Genomic DNA, 17,542 nt, shown 5'->3' with positions numbered 1-17,542 from the left:
TCGTGCCTTCAAAGTTATAGAAGTTTATATTGTATTTTATCTTTCTTAAAGAATAATTTTTTAGTCAATTAAGACCAAAGATAAACATTTGTTTATGGTTTCGTAGGGTACAGGTAGGCGCGGCAGGGAAACTATTCCAGATTTTCAAAAAAACATTTTTCACAATATGAAAAATAAAATTCATATGATGTCACACATCAGAGGGTGGCTGAATATTGAGTCTGGGGAACGAAACCTTTTCCAATACACCGGAGCGTAGTATTAGATTTAAATCCTGGAATTTACCACTACAATATTCAGACCTCGGCCTATACCTATAGTTTGCTGCTTAGTATTTTCAGGTCACAAGAAATTACAATTTATTACAAACAGAAAACACAGCGCTCATCTTCTGCTACGACGATTATTCAGCCTGTTATCATACCAAACGTGCATGCGCCAAGCAGCGTTACATTATCACCATATAGTAGTCTGTATGAGCGTGTGTTAGTGTGTGCAACAGTCTAAATGTTTAGCACTCCCACGCACGTAGAGGCCTTGTGTAGTGAACGTTCGCTTCACTTCAATCTCAATCAACACAATCACCGGGTATCAAAATGAAACAATATCTATGTGAAATAATTATATTCTCACCAACAATGAGCATTAAAAATTTGCATATATATGGCACCTAGTCCAATGAAACGTTCGCTATTAATGGCTTTCCCATTTATATTTTAGTAGCGCCGGAATGCCCCGTATATCCAAAAAACAGCCAATCACATTCGCTCGTAGAGACGACGCCCCCAATCGTGGTCATTGCAACTTTATAAGCAAGAGCTAAGAATTTTTCCGCCAAAAACAGTTTTTGGTAGAATTTTAATAAAGTTGACCATGTCATCGACGGAGGTTCACCATGTCTTCGATCACATCGATTATACATATTTAAGCCAAGAACCAATGAAACAAATGCTCACATAAAAAAATGTACCGCGATTTTATATGATTGGCTCAATGCCAACTTCAATATCGCTAACAAAGGTAAACCAAAAACCATGACATTTCACGTGACAAAAGCTAATTGTTTAAAAATCCACGACATTTCAATGCTTTCCGGAACAGCGGGACAATGAAATATAATTTCCACCTGGTGTCAACACAACCGTTAGTGTGACAGAAATATTGGGACCCACAATTCTTCTCAACTTAAGTCCGAACCGTTTACATTTTGCAAGAAAATCCAATGGATCCATTAATTGGTTTTGAGATAGATACGAACTACATAAGTCCCATATCCCTTTGATCCTGAAAAAATCAAAACAACATACCATATTGGCCGGCATGAACTGTAACATAAATGCACTGTATTTTCCTCCACATCGTATGGCTTCCTTGATAAAATTGATTACAAAACCAGTACGAGGACTTGTGACTTTATCAGCTAATATTCCATGGAACAGACTAAATAATCGAACTGAAACAAAAGTGAAAAAGAAATATAGCAACAAAATTAGACATAACAGGTTTTCTTCCTAGCAGCATCCTTTACATTCCAACTGTACAAAACAACAGTTAACCATATCAGGTCCTTAGACTGGAGGTGTGAAGATGAATCAGGTCTTCTCAAGGGACAGTTTAATGAAATGGTCCTTTCTTGGGACATCTAGCAGGACACTAAGATGAAATGGGGCCTTTCACATGCGTGTGTCAATATGATATATGTCTCGGACAATTGACCGGGTTCTAAGCTGGTTAGAAACCGAGGTTACATTTCTATGCGAAATAATACTGTTGAGTGCGCTATCGATTAAATATTCAATGATAAATATTCAATTTTGAGCGATTATGAACTCATTCGATGTCTTTAATCTAGGTAGAAGATTTAAATTTAATATCATCATGCACAGATTTGAATTTTATTATCATCATGCACAGTATTGAATTTAAGATGGCCAGTCATATATCATGCTCTTGAAGTAAACTCGAGAGGAACATTAGTGGCTTAATTATCAAGGTTCAAGAAGATTCTTGTCACCACCTTGTCTCCCCTAATACTGAGCCTTATTTCAAATCCTGTGTTATGTTCATTTCCAATACTGACATGAATGTAAAGAACTCTCATTCAATATGTGATATTGACTGCTTTCTATCCGGGAAGAGAAATTTCAAATTAAATCACCAAATTCGAATTTTTTCACCAAATTCAATGATTTATAACTGTTTTATGAAAGCAAATTAAGGAAAAATTAAGTTGAATTATCATTAATACCATTGATAACACTCCGATTCAGAATCAAGTTACTCGGGCATTTGCACTGCCGAGCATAATTGAAGAAGGTATTTGCTCGGCCAAGTGAGTGGTTAAATTCGGCGGTTTACTCAGCCGAGCTAATAGTACAGTATAGTAATTCCTTTACTCGGCCGAGTAAACGATAGAATTCGGCGGTCCACTCGGCCGAGCATCATTTTAAAAAGTTGTTTACTCGGCCAAAATTTGATCCAATTTTGCAATCGCACTTGACCGAGTATTTGAAATCTACTCACCAAGAGTTAGAATTTGTTATGCGCTATATACGGTACATGAGAAAAACCCATATATTTCGTGACAAAATCAATGATACGATACATTATGTAGGTTGCGATGTACTACGTTTGGGTTTTTTAACTTTTTGACGTGACCTATATCTGCCGTTTTAACATGAGCAAAACGAGACTCCTAGTATTAATTCCGAAAACCTTTTAAGAAAACGCAGTGCTTACGGCGAGACAGTATCGGTTTTGATAACAGACAGCCACAAAATAGGTCTACTGACGCAACGTTTTTAAAACTTTATTTTCATACAATCGTGACCCTCTCGTGAATAGCAGCTACGAGCAGTTCAGTTCTAATAAATGGAATACGGCTTTTAATCATTTCTATCTTTTCTAAAGAAAGGGTCGTATAAATATTAAGCTTCTTATTTTGCGTGGCCTTTTATTCAATTATCCGGTCCATGTACGTAGCAAATTGTTGCATCATCACAATTTGTATTAGATAACGAACGATTATTACAAAACGAATATTACATTAAAGTTTGTTTCTTTTTCTAAAATCATTAATAACATGCACTAAAGTTATTGTTCATATGTTTCACGAGATATAAAATTTACCCCTTCTTAGTTATGATGTTTGAAGGAAGAGTGTTGAGTAAAAATGTGTCTACGTTGAATAGTTGTAGTAACCCCTAGTTTGTCATGCATGTAGCCTAGTATGTAAATTACCCCTAGTTCGCCTGCCGTACGTATTGTCCCTGCGCCCTTATACATGTATATAAATAGCCTACTACCAGAACATTACTACCTACTTAAACATTATTGAGATAAAACAACGAGAAATACCAACAAAATGAATTCTGCCAGCCTCAAAGCATGGAAATCCGTCGAAAAAGCGATAAAGCGGTACACCAAAATATCGAAAGAAGAGGCGGTGGCCGTAGTTATCTACAGGAACGCCAAAACTTAAGATCGAGGAGTTGCGATAACGGGGAGCAATGTTTTAAAAGTAGAGCAATTATTTGTTATGAAATGTTATGGATTATCCGGAAATTTGAGCTACTGGTTTGAGATAATAAAAACTTATGGCTTGCGTCTTTTCTTTTTTGAGAGAATTTATCTTTGTTGTTATAAAGATAAATCCTCTCAAACAAAAACCCATATGGTTTCACCGTATTTTCTTAAGGCCCGTGGCTTATTGTGTACGGCGTTATGTTCTGTCAGTATTGTTTTATCTTTCAACACCGGTTTATTAGTGGGAACAAGCAGTGTTCTTAAGTAATTGATATAAATAGTCTACACATAGACACATTGCAGCAGGGAATCCTGTGATCAATAGGCACATACGGCTATTATATGCTACCATACTGATATTTTACACGCGTGCTGTATCGTAACACAGCAGAGATGAGTCGCGTGTATTATAACTTATAAATGTTTAAATTACGAGTATAATAATATATTTATGGATCTTAAATTGTATTAAAGGGGTCATGAAGAGGTTTTTGAGATATGGCTAAAAGTATTTTTTATCATCAATTATACCCTATTTATTGATTCAGTGGTCAAGAAATTAATTTCTAATTCTTCAATTAGTGTTAAAATGAGACTTTTGATCGGCCGCGCTGATTCCTTCCCAACCCGGAAGTGTGACGTCTTTCTGAGAACCCAAACCAAAACAACATGGTGTAAGTGTATAGAAACAGGTGATACTAACAGCGATTAAAGTGCAAAATAGTGACTAAAATACATCAGATTCCAATCAAACGTCTGATGTTTACGAAGCCAACAGTAGTTATTAATAGACAGTCAAAATTATTCCATTTAATTTAGACCTGATGCCTTAGAACGAAGGAATTTGTGACTATAAAGTACAGCATATTTCTACGTCTGGAGCAGCGAGCATTCATCGTCATTAAGTCATTCCCTCTGTAAAATCCACGCGGAGGGGATGACTGATAAAGACATCGCAGATATTTCTGTGGGTAGAGATATTTTTATCCAGTACTGGACCATAAAAGCGTCCTGAAACCGTAAACTTGTTCGTGAATCCCAGACAAGCCTGCGCCATCCCGGCCGTGTAATAGTAATGTGTGCTGCATACATACAGTCGGTATGTTGTATATACTACAGCGATGTGGGTCACTGGGGAAAGCCAGTACTATATGCAGTGGAAAGCGCGTATCTCTTACTACGTATTTAATTCTCGAAAATAGCATCACTGGGCAGGATAAAAGGCTCTAAGATAATAAAAACATAAGTTTTGTGTATCCAAGTTTATGTGTGCCGTAATATTTGCGAGAATCCTTCTCTGAAGTGTGAAGCTAGTTAACACCATAGGCCGGGTGTTTTCGCTCTTGTTGGTCCATCAACTTAGGGCCAAATCTTTTGGTTTTGGCCACTAAAATTTGTCGCTGCCTTTGTGGGAACAGTTCATAGCTATTCACAGCCAAGGCATTTCGAAAGACTGTAAAATTAGCGCGATATTCAATGAAAATGAGCATTGTATAATAACGCTTCTGAGGGTGCTGCAGGCGATGTGTTCTCAGAATGTCATCAACATCACCGTGCAAGCGAGTGCGTCCTGTTGCTAGGGCCGTTGCTACGGGCTTTTCTCGAGTTTGGATAAAGATATTAAAAAAATTTTTTCACGAGACTACCATAGATGCATACGGTGAATGTTTTATACAAAAAAAATTAGATTTAAAATCTTTTTCAAAACCTCTCCATGACCCCTTTAAGGGGCTATGAATTAATAAGGTGATCAGATTATAACGCTGAATGTGTTGGTTACTTTTGTTATTTGTTATGAACTGGTAACTGCAGTAAGTAAAGTATTATTTTATTTTCAGGAGACCCTGTACATGGTACTGAACAAGGAGTAGGCAATCAACCTGCAGCAACCACCTTTATTACTGAATCAGGTAGTCTAAAATGAATCCAAGTTAATAGCCGTAATAATTGAACTAAATTGATTAGCCTTCAGAAATATTGTTAACCTGTTACAAATTGTAGAGGGTTGTTCACTTGTAAATTGTGAACACCAGCCCATTATACCTTAAATGTCGGTTTTCATGCATCAACACTTTTTATATCCAGATTCACATTCATTATTTCGTTATCAAATTGTTCATTATTTTGCGATTGCTTTGTTTCTTATATTCTAGCAGCTTTAGGTTCATCTCTACCAGCCTTATCCGAGTCAGTGATCATGAATGCTATCGAGAATCGAGAAATTTCAGATGTCATTGCATTCAACATCACTGGATACCCTGGTATGTGCATGTTTATCAATGATTTCATTTATTCATTAGGCCACACCAAAAGAAAACCCTGTTTCTCAGCCCGACCGACCCGATATTTAGTCGTTTCAAATAATCATTTCAAATTTTTTTTCTATAAAAAAAAATAAATTGCCCATGGGCAAAGTGTGGTTTACTGTGAAAGCTAGAATTTGTTTGGAATAAGGGCATTGCTTGAAAAATCTTTTTAATTCGTGACTTCAAAGTTCCACAAGTTTATATTGTATTTTATCTTTCTTAACAAATTATTTTGTAGTCAAATAAGACCAAAGATAAACATTTGTTTACGGTCCACGTCCAAAATTTTGTAGGGTACAGGTAGGCGCGACAGGGAAACTATTTTATATTTCCAAAAAAATATGTTTCACAATATGAAAAAATATTCAAATAAGGCCATCCCAAAATAATTGTCTGTTTGCCGTAACACCGACTCAACTTTTCAGGATGAGTCGGTAGGTAGGTAGAATTTTTTTTTTGCTAAATTTTTGGGCAAAAAAGAACAAATTTTTCACCTTTGGGCTTTTTTACATGGAAACAATATCTCAAAAATCATCTACCATGTGCACTGGAAATTTGTCTAATAGCGTAGATTTCATGAATTATTCTAAAATTATAACTTCGTCCAGAGCGTCATCTCTGTGTTACAAATGAAACAGTACATTGAATAAGTGCGCGCTTTTACGTTACCAGCTTTAATATAGTCACTATTAGAATGAATGGAAGCTTATTGGAACACTGCCAGTTTCCTGGAAAACTTGAACTAGGCCACATGTCAAGGCATTGTTTTCACACGATGCACACTTGAATTCAAACATACGTAGATGATAGTCGGCAGTGGGTCGGTCGGCCGTTTTTATCAAAAATAAAATTTCTTTCAATGAATCACAGAAAAAAGTTTTCACTCGGTACCTATGAAGGCGGGTTGGTCGGGTTACGGCAAACAGACCATTATTTGGGGATGGCCTAAAATTCATATGATGTCACATATCAGAGGGTGGCTGAATATTGGGTCTTTATATTTACCTCTTCCAATGTTGGCCACGGAAGCTAAAATACCGGTACAGAAGAAATCGGCTATTAGATCGTTTTAAATCCTGGAATTTACCACTACAATATTCAGACCTCGGCAGACCTTATAGTTCGCTGCTTAGTATTTTCAGGTCACAAGAAATTACAATTTATTACAAATTCTATCGAACAGAAAACACAGCGCTCGTCTTCTGCTACGATTATTCAGCCTATTTTCATGTCAAACGTGCACGCGTTACAGCATCACCCTTAGTAGTGTACTGTACAAGCTTGTGTGTGTGTGTGGTGTAGCACTCCGCGTGCATGTGGAGGCCTCGTGTAAGTAAATATTCGCTTACACCTCAATGTCAATCAAAACAATCACCGCGTACTAAAATGAAACAATACCTATGGCAGATGAGTGAAATAATTACATCCTCACCAACAATGAGCATTTGAAATCGGCACGTATACGGCACCTAGTCCAATGAAACATACACCATTCTATGGCTTTCCCATAATTATTTCAGTACTGCTGGAATTCCCCGTATAACTCAACAAACAGCCAATCCCATTCGCTTGTAGAGACAATGCCCCCCCAATCGAGGTCTTTGCAATTCTATACGCGAGAGCTAAGAATTTTCCCGCCAAAAACAGTGTTTCGTAGAATTTTTAACTCAGTTGACCATGTCATCTACGGAGGTTCGTCATGTCTTCAATAGCATCGATTATACGTCGTTTAAACCGAGAACCAATGAAACAAATGCTCACATAAAAAAACGTACCGCGATTTTACATGAATTGGCTCAATGCCAACATCATATCGCTGACAAAGGTAAACCAAAAATCCCTACCTACCTACCTACCTACCCATTTTAGTGATTGCCCCGCCTGAGAAACAATTTTTTTATGTGGCCTTACATGTAGCCTCATCCAACATCATTGACTGCATGAAAAAGGGCCAAATAATAACATTATTCCTTTTCCGTCAACATGATGAAGTTTTTTTACCTCTTCCTCTGGAAGATTTGGTTTTTGTGGGCAGACAATCTAATTAATGAAAAAGCCTTATTGTTATAATTATACATGTACTTTATTTGTGAATGTCACACCATATCAATTTCAGGTTTAGATGTCTCGGCACTCCGCTCTACTAAAATGTCAGAAGAAACAGGCAATAAGACATATGTCTTGGAAGAGAAGATGGAGAGGACCAAAAGGAAGAGGAAATTGACTGAAAAAATGCAGGATTACAACCAGAAGAAAAAACGTATTCACTAAACCAAATTATTATCATCAACCATATTATTAGTAATCATATTACATGTACTACAAATGTATTATAATCATTGTAAAATTTATTCACTTAGTGTACGTGTAAATACATTATGTTTATATTCAAATAAAATTCAATTTAAAGATTCAAATATCAAATTTATTATACTTTCGTTCTTTTATCTCGGTCTTTTATCGCAAGGAACAAAGCAATGTGACGCATAAAGTTCTCAGGCTTCATATATGCTAACTGTGATTTCAGGCGAACCAAGCCAGCATTTGCTCGTTCGTTGACTTGGCTGTTGATATTTGTGACATCCATATTCGCTTTGTACAAGTCGAGAGAATATCCATCGCATCACCTGTAATTATAGTAGATTCAACATATTAAAAATGTTTCAATACAGTATAAACTCTTTACAATGATACTGCTTTAACCACAAAGGATTAATACTCACAACCTAAAATGAAAAGACGTATTTAATTTATTTAGACTCCACTCTGGAATTGTGGGGGACCAAAAATGTGTGTTTATATGAGGATACAATAAATGACAGAAAAGTGACATCAACTCTATATATCTGTACGAATCAGGCGCAGTAACATAATAACATAATATTTACCCCGTGTGATTTTTCCAGTGTAAGCGGTGAACACAGAACATTGTATTTCTGAAGAATTCTGGTTCTCTACAAAATAATCAAAACAAGAAAGATGATTCACTCAATTTTTCATATCTATGAATACGTTTCTTATGGACAATTTGTCAACTGAAGTGAAAACACTTACCTATTTAAACAGTACTGATGAAGTTTACAAGCATTGTCGTACACGATAAGGTTAGGAGGTTTCGAAAACCTTGTCTTGAAGATGCTGAATGGGTGCTTCCGTGATTCATGACTTTCCATAACCTGAATATGATAAATAGAGTCAGGACTCTGTGACACTTCGAATTTTTTTGACACATGTCTCGTTCACTCTCCCTACAATTTAATTCTAGCTGTGTGTGTAGTATCCATTTTGTATGACGCATCTCTGAAATATTTATGAGCAACTGTATTTAAAACAGCGCATTTCATTTAATACTATAACTGAAATGAAGAATTACATACTTATGTAGCTTTGGTAATACTGGAAAGAAATTCAGTGTTCTAAACTTCTCTTCGCTTTCTGCAGGACAGTACAAGTTGGATTTATTTTGTACCTATAATTTTAAAAATTTGAATAAGTAAGAATAATAAGTAAGAATTTCACATAATAGCAAACAAGAAAATTAACTTTTATAAATTATTTGACGCCTGCGAAAAAATGTAGAATTTCTGGGATAAGCTAATGTGGAATTGCAAATTTAAAATCGAAGTTTTAAGAAATTTGGGGAATTATTTGAGATTTAGCGATTTGGTAGATAATACAGTCTTCGACTGGTCTAATTAAAAAAAAATTGTGACCGACTTTGATTCACTTTTGCTCTAAACTGGTCTGCAACTTCATTGCCTCCATATGGTTGAAGAAAGAGCTCTTCTGATGTCTGCTTCATCATGACTTCGAGCATATCGTGTAGCCAGCCGGCCCAGTCCCGGTTTGGCTGTCACTCGATATCCTAGACTTGAGTCTGGGTTGAAGTAGACATCGTCATTTAAATAACTTATTCATATTATTCTGTATGAATTACCCATGTGTCTTGTAGTTTGTATTTTCTTATTCTAAAATTTGTAACTTTATTGAATTTTGGAATTTCATCCCGGAATTTCAATGTAATAAGGATCAATAAAGTATTGAATTGAATTGTCACCTTGTACACATGCCATCAGTGGACGCGGAGCCGTATATGACAGCTATGCTATTATAGATTGCTAATCTCATGAAACCTGCATACCCCTAATATCGAACAGCTTGTATGTGTACACATAAACCTGTGACGTTTTGCACATCGATTTACGGTTGTCGTTTGTAAAATGATGCTGAATGGTTAACATTGTTTAGGTTTCATAATGGTAACGTTTTATAAGGCGTCAAAAAATGTACTGTTAAGCAGTTTTACATTAATAATTATACAACTTACCTCATAGCACAATTTAATTCGAGCGACAATGTCATATATGAATGTCCTGTGAACATTTGTCAATTCTTGGCTAACTTGATCCCGACATCCAAGTATGAAACGAACTATGATTGGTGCTTCTTTCATCAGCTGAGCAACGTTTGTCTGATTACTTGATTGAAAAAAGTCAACCTGCCTCAAGCAGGACTGTGATAATTGTAAAGTCAATTCTACATTATTTGACTGAACAAGGGCACAAACAGGCCCATTACAAGAAAGCGCTCTAAACAATTGTCTCTCATTTTCCTCAGCAGTCAGCGATTTATTTTCCAAAATTAACGTGGATAAGCTATGAAGATGTTCCTTGTGTAGACAGTTATTTAGGTCCGTTTTTTGTGCCTGTGTTAACAGAACTGGCTCCTTAGGTACCTTCTCAGCTGATCCAGCTACCTGACCACCCGCATACTGCCGAAGAAGCTTTCTAGCTTTAGTCAATGGGACAAATACACGATGATGACTCTGGGGAATCTGATGATGTGGAAGACTCAGATTTAATAAAGTCTTTCCTGAAGCCAATATCTACCCCATCACAAATTATTATAGGCGGAGTGGAGAGACATTTCGAACACATAAACTCGTCATTCCAGTTGAAGGAGAGAAGCCTGATAAATACATTCCTGCTTCGCTGCAATACATGTAGGGGAATCACAGGTTTACTAAAAAGATTCACTGAAGTTCGAGACAGTGCCCTAAAAATAACAAAAATATCTATTTGATAATATTTCTTCGTTTAAAATGTTTCACGAAAATCTCCATAAAGATTTCACTGGTTTTTACAATTCATTTTTATGTACAATTCGATAGCATACCTTTGAAATGTTGACAATGGATTGAGCCCCTCAACCATCAGATGTAAATATCTAAACAATAACCGATAATCTACAAAATCTGCATTGTTTAAATTAATCAGCAACTCTTCGCTGTCATCAAAATGAAGCTTACAGTCACACAATCCTGTAGTCGGTCGATAATAAACTGAAATGACACTAAGCACTGTCAAATTGATTTGTTTGGAATACATGAAAGAATAAGAAATACATGTGAACAAATAAATACAGGGAGAATTACCTTTAATTGGCTTAATTATTCCATCATGCATGGTTTCATTCATTGAACAATTTTCAGTGTGGACTTTCACTGTCTCTTTCGCTAACCAGTTCATGGCAAATGGATCTTGTGTATCCCAAGGATTACCATGCTGGCACTTATCTGTCGTGAAGCTGGGAATAAACTCTGACGGAAATGGCATGCCACGATTTCTTTAACGTAAGATTTGCTGATGATGTTCTTTCAGTGGATACGATATTGGAGAATGGGATATTGCTGTATATACACATGTAATTTCACATGGTTTTTACATTTCATTTTTATGTACAATTCGATAGCATACCTTTGAAATGTTGCAATGGATTGAGCCCCTCAACCATCAGATGTAAATATCTAAACAATAACCGATAATCTACAAAATCTGCATTGTTTAAATTACTCAGCAACTCTTCGCTGCCATCAAAATGAAGCTTACAGTCACACGATCCTGTAGTCGGTCGATAATAAACTGTAATGACACTAAGCACTGTCAAATTGATTTGTTTGGAATACATGAAAGAATAAAAAATACATATTAACAAATAAATGCAGGGAGAATTACCTTTAATTGGCTTAATAATTCCATCATGCATGGTCTCATTCATTGAACAATTTTCAGTATGGACTTTCACTGTCTCTTTCGCTAACCAGTTCATAGCAAATGGATCTTGCGTATCCCAAGGATTACCATGCTGGCACTTATCTGTCGTGAAGCTGGGAATAAACTCCGACGGAAATGGCATGCCACGATTTCTTGAACGTAAGATTTGCTGCTGATGTTCCTTCAGTGGATACGATATTGGAGAACGGGATATTGCAGTATATACGCATGTAATTTCACGTTCCGAAGAACCATCCTCTGCGACAAGATCAATGTCAGTGATGATATCCTCATTTTTGCACCATTCGATTAATGATATAATGTATCGACAGTTATAATCATTTTTACACGATTCACACATACAATGTCTTAAACGGGGATTCCACTTAATGATATCTATCAACAAAATCGTTACATACAGCAACGAGTGCAGGATTATACGATAAAATATTTATAGATTCAGTTTCATTGTTATCTTCTAATTCATCCGGATTGACAGCACTTGGGAATAATATTGTAACTGCTTTGCAGTGTATAAGCATCCGATTGCTTTCCATAAAATGACTTCACAGGTTCACTTAGACTCGTTGATAACGCCTGAAGATGAAGCTTGTTACTCTCTTTAACAAAACAGGTACACGTCAGTAACGAGCAGAGCTCATCCATATGTGTGAATCTGAATTCTTTCCTAACTACACAATGTTGAGAACTTTTATAATCCGCCAATACACAAGCATTATTCGAAACGATCCAGAATATCTCACTTCTTCGCAAATACTGCATATAATTGTATTCCAGGTTTATTTCGATACTGAGGAAAGACGATGAACAAACATCTCTGAAAAGTAAAAAAAAGCTTTTTACTACAGTAGTCCAAACATTTAAAAAAGCTTATGGTTGTAGGCCTATACGAAATGTAATATTGTTTCATGTCGCAGAATTGTAAGGTACATTTTTAGAGCCTGCATTAATGTTAATTTTCTCTTTCATTGTTATTGGTACAAATTTCATATATCATCTTTTGTATCATCATCCACAACCATGTAAGATTTTATGATGAATAAAAATTGATTGAATTTGAATTAGCCTACGACCGAGTGCTCGGATGATAATTCTGACCGAGCACTCGCTTTTTTATTCACACAATACATGGCCCAATCATGAACCGAATCATGGGAGTTACTTCAGTACATGGGGGATAGTTCAGAGTGAAGGTGTCACGAGCTTACATCGTAGCGGATTTCGAATTCAATCAAACTTATCAAGTAAGTTACGATAATTAGGATAGGGAAAACTTACGATGTATTGTAGTACTAGTAGGCCGGTTGTTAATGTTATTAATTGTTGGTTACTTACTGCGACATGGTCTGGAGATTTTCCTCCATTCGCGGAGTAGATGAGTTTTTTAATCCCGGCGTTCTTGTATTATTTGATTCTGAAGCATATGATGAAGTTTTCTGCCGTTTCGACGGTGTTACAGTTGACGAGATTGACTTTTTCGTTTTTTCACCTTTCTTACAAGGAACTATGTGTTGCGTGCTTGGCATTCTCAATCAATGATCTTGAAGCGAGCGCGCCAATGGTGGCGCGAACATAATACGGACCGGACCAAATTCAATTTTATTTTATTTTGTGAACCGATCGGGCGGCACCCACGGACAACTAATTGTTTGCTCGACTGACAGGGTCAGAACGAACGAACTACTGATATCTTGGCCGAGTGTGACAGCAGAAATTAATAAGTCACTCGGCCGAGTAGATTGGCGAATTCTATCGTTTACTCGGCCGAGTAAAGAACTTAACTTTTACTGAGCTTGGCCAAGTGGATTGTCGAATTCGAACAATCACTCGGCTGAGTAAACAACTTTCTGACATAACGCTCGGCCGAGCAAATGCCCGAGTAACTTGTCAATTGGGACCGTATTTTATAGCTCCAGAAAAGCCATTATCACTGCTTTGCATCATTTAGTTCAAGTCAAGCATGAAACTGGAATTACATTTCACTTGTTTATGCCAACATAAACACATGGGATACAGGTATCTCAAATAGGCGGGCGGCAGAATCAAAATTTAACAAGTTTAATGCATCCATGAGACAACCAAAATGTTTATTGTTTATATGATAGTTTATTTGTTGCCAATCATTTTTAGCAACAATGCAACCTTGATTTGTGGTATCAGTCACCATGGAAACTGCCTCTGAACAAAGCCATTGTTGGAATTACTATTATCAATACAATATTTCTAATGCGTTTTTTTGCCATATATGACGAAGGGAAATAGCAAACAAAATATCGATCTCAAATGATATTGAGCCGCTCTTTTCGATGGAGGTAAAATCATTCAACCATATTTACTGAAAGATATAGTTTTTGGGCATTCTTTGCAAAATTGTTATATTTTACTTGATAGTTCGTCACTACGGTTTCTATGGGCACAACAAAAACCTGCAAAAACAGTAAAATTGTATACCGTACTAATCTATACAGTCAGAGCTTTCCATTGGTTATCATTTTGTCTATATTGTTGAACGTGTTACCATGGAAACATGCTTAAAAAAACTTAACAATTTTCCAATTTCCAATAAAATTTCCGCAAAAATCCTCTTCACGCAAAGTGAATACGAATAATGATGTCCAACGTGAGTTACTATGCATTTACATATTCTTATACCTTTTTGGCCGTTGCACAGAATTCCAGCAGTCATTAATTCAGTTATTGAAATTATTCATCTAGGCCTAGAATGTGTTACATTCTTTCAAAACGAAAAAGTGGCTTATGATATGATTATGATGATCTCAGCATCTCAGAAATATATAACGACAATGTCTCATGTATGACATGTATTTTTTGTTTTTATGCATACAGTATGCTTACTATGTATATAACGCAACAACAATATAACCCGTTTGCAAATTCGTCTGCTTCGAAAATCTTGCTGTGGAGTTTCTCAAACGGTGTCGTATGACAGTTGTCTCATGTTAAGAATCAAGAAAAGGGTGAAAGCTATGCTCGTAGTTTTATGCCGGTGATGGTAAGTACATAGAGCGAAAACGAAAACAGTACCTCTGAGTGGACAAAATAACCTTGTTTGCATGTATCAAATTGATATTGTGATCGATCCCCGATTATAGGCCTAGATCCAAGCTCTCCAAAAAACAATTGAACAAAACTGGGTAATCTCGTGGGATCTAAGACCACGAAAAGAAATACCATTGTTTCTCATCAGCCCTTTTTTACGCCATTGAGCCTGGGACTGGCTGTTCAACTTCACCATGAATATGGAAAGAAGAGCATCATAGATACTCTTCACGCTAATGGAATAACAAGTTCGTATGACGAGCTACAAAGATTACTTACATCAATTGCTGAGGAAGAAATAATGCGTGATGAGAGAACCCACGTTCACCAGGATTGGTTCCATCATCTTTTATACAAGAATGTGACGACAACATTGACCTCAACAGTGAAACAATCGATGGATTTAATACCTTCTACACAATGGCCTGTGTGGTGTTTCAGGAACAACCAGAAAACCATACATCAAATCTACGGGAACCAATCAAAAGAGGGAAAACAAAGTCGCTCAATCTTAAAAATTGTGACCTGGGTTTTATCCCTTAAAAGAAACCTTGTGTATGTCAGACACCCCCGAGAGTTGAAGACATCGACGCTATCAAGTTCCCTTTTGTTAGAAATATTCGAGACCAAACATGGCTGCTTATGAGAATGATTGCTCGATTGGACATGGATTTCTCAGTTTTTCCTTCACATATGCTTCCCATTCAACTTTTGCCAGAAGATTTTGTAATTGATTGTGATAACAAAATAGCCTCGTTACCAATTTAATATGGAAATACTTAGTTATTCTACTATTCAACGCCCCCTGGTGACCATATGCAAAACCCAATGACCTTGAAACTCACCACAATCATAGACCATGTCATGAACTACGACTTTGCAATTGATCATGGTTACAAAAATATGCCTAGGTACCAATCTAATAAGGAAATACGAAGTTATTGTACTATTCAACGCCCCCTGTCATGAGCTACAACTTTGCAATTGATTGTGGTAACAAAATATGCATAGGTACAAACATAATATAGAAAGATCATCAGTTCACTCTTACATCAAAAAGTGATTTTATCTCAGAGGTAAATTTTTCCATATTTTCATTTCTCCCTCCGTAATGATATTTTACTGTCTACCCCATAAACTAAGCTATTAGAACTAGGGGTCCAGGGACACCATGCCCACTTGGGAAGTGGTTTCAAATGCTCAACAATCTAACAATTTGAATATTCAACGACCCCTGGTAACCATATACAAAAACCAATGACCTTGAAACTCACCACAATCATTGAACATGTCAGCAGCTACAATTTTGTAATTGATTGTGATAACAAAATATGACTCGTTACCAATTTAATATGGAAATACTAAGTTATTCTACTATTCAATGCCCCCTGGTGACCATATGCATAACCCAATGACCTTGAAACTCTCTACAATCATAGACCATGTCATGAACTACAACTTTGCAATTGATCATGGTAACAAAAATATGCCTAGGTAACAATCTAATAAGGAAATACTAAGTTATTGTACTATTCAACGCCCCCTGGTGACCACATAGAATAACTAATGTCCTTAAAACTCACCACAATCATGGACGATGTCATGAGCTACAACTTTGCGATTGATTGTGGTAACTAAATATGCATAGGTACGAACATGATATAGAAATACTAAGTTATTGTATTATTCTCATCGCCCCCTGGTGGCCATATACAAAAACCAATGACCTTGAGACACACCAAAATCATAGAACACGTTATGGGCTATAACTTCCTAATTGATTGTGGTAACAAATTATGCTTAGGTATCAACATAAACTTTTTCCCGCCTACGAATGAGTACTGATAACACCAAGATGGCCGCCAATTGCGCCATAATTGGCTGATCAAAAATCCCTGTCTCAGGTATAAAACTTCCCTTTCCAAAGAATACCCATCATAGGAAGCTGACATTTTTGGGCACTAAAAAGGTCATAGGATGGCCATCTTAAGTCCGATCGACCCAATTTTTCTTATGCTGATAGGGGATCAAATATATATACGAAAGATCAAGGTAATTGATCGAAGCGTTTTCAAAATTTCCCTCAAAAAGTTCAAAAATGTGTAAAAAGTGCTGATTCTGGCGAACAACAATGGCTGCCAGTCGGCCATCTTGACTCTGACAGGGCCAGTTTTAGGGCTGAAGATTTGTCTAGGGTAGATACATGTGTAACCCGTATATCAAGACATTACATTGAAGTGTCTTCAAAACTTCCCAAAATAACTGGATTCCGTCTATGGACGGACGGACGTCTGGACGAAAAGTGAACGCAATGGCCCGCTGGGACTAAAGTCCAAAGTGGGCTAAAATGGCCTAGTGAGCTATAAAATACATCCACTTTCTGTTATTATGCATAAATATCGTATAGGGTATTTGTATGACGGGTAGGTATAAAAATTCGTAAGTCTAGTATATGCAATTAATTATATTTTATCCAATATGAAGTTAAAAAACTCTTTATATATTGAGGACATGAGCAAGAATTTATACCTTGGATTTCTGCTCACATGTGTTTTGACATGCATGAACAAAATTATG

At 36.5% G+C, this 17,542-nt stretch overlaps 2 protein-coding genes across 5 annotated transcripts in view; both read right to left on the bottom strand.

Annotated features, from left to right (window-relative positions):
• LOC141909388 (mediator of RNA polymerase II transcription subunit 24-like) overlaps nucleotides 1-17,542 on the bottom strand; it is a 123,700-nt gene that overhangs the window by 21,172 nt on the left and 84,986 nt on the right. For 2 of the 3 annotated variants that reach the window (XM_074799842.1, XM_074799843.1), the window contains exon 20: nucleotides 1,308-1,453. In XM_074799842.1, the coding sequence (XP_074655943.1) occupies nucleotides 1,308-1,453 (146 nt within the window). Of the gene's footprint in view, nucleotides 1-1,307; nucleotides 1,454-15,295; nucleotides 15,434-17,542 lie in introns of those variants that run through there. The other variant, XM_074799844.1, reaches the window with a different exon arrangement.
• Nucleotides 11,050-13,529, bottom strand: LOC141909389 (uncharacterized). Of its 2 annotated transcripts, none has more exons than XM_074799847.1 (4): nucleotides 11,846-13,529; nucleotides 11,588-11,752; nucleotides 11,266-11,484; nucleotides 11,050-11,172 (listed from the first exon to the last, which is right to left on the bottom strand). In XM_074799847.1, the coding sequence occupies exons 1-3, from the start codon at nucleotides 12,243-12,245 to the stop codon at nucleotides 11,459-11,461; spliced, it is 591 nt and encodes a 196-aa protein (XP_074655948.1). In that variant the 5' UTR covers nucleotides 12,246-13,529; the 3' UTR covers nucleotides 11,050-11,172; nucleotides 11,266-11,458. The 2 variants fall into 2 exon arrangements, with proteins under 2 accessions (XP_074655948.1, XP_074655947.1); XM_074799846.1 differs by having other exon boundaries at nucleotides 11,266-11,456.

The sequence above is a fragment of the Tubulanus polymorphus genome, chromosome 7 (assembly GCF_964204645.1).
Source record: "Tubulanus polymorphus chromosome 7, tnTubPoly1.2, whole genome shotgun sequence".
NCBI classification, from domain to species: domain Eukaryota; kingdom Metazoa; phylum Nemertea; class Palaeonemertea; order Tubulaniformes; family Tubulanidae; genus Tubulanus; species Tubulanus polymorphus.
Note: the sequence above shows the minus strand (reverse complement) of the source record. Positions and strands in the feature narration are given on the sequence as shown.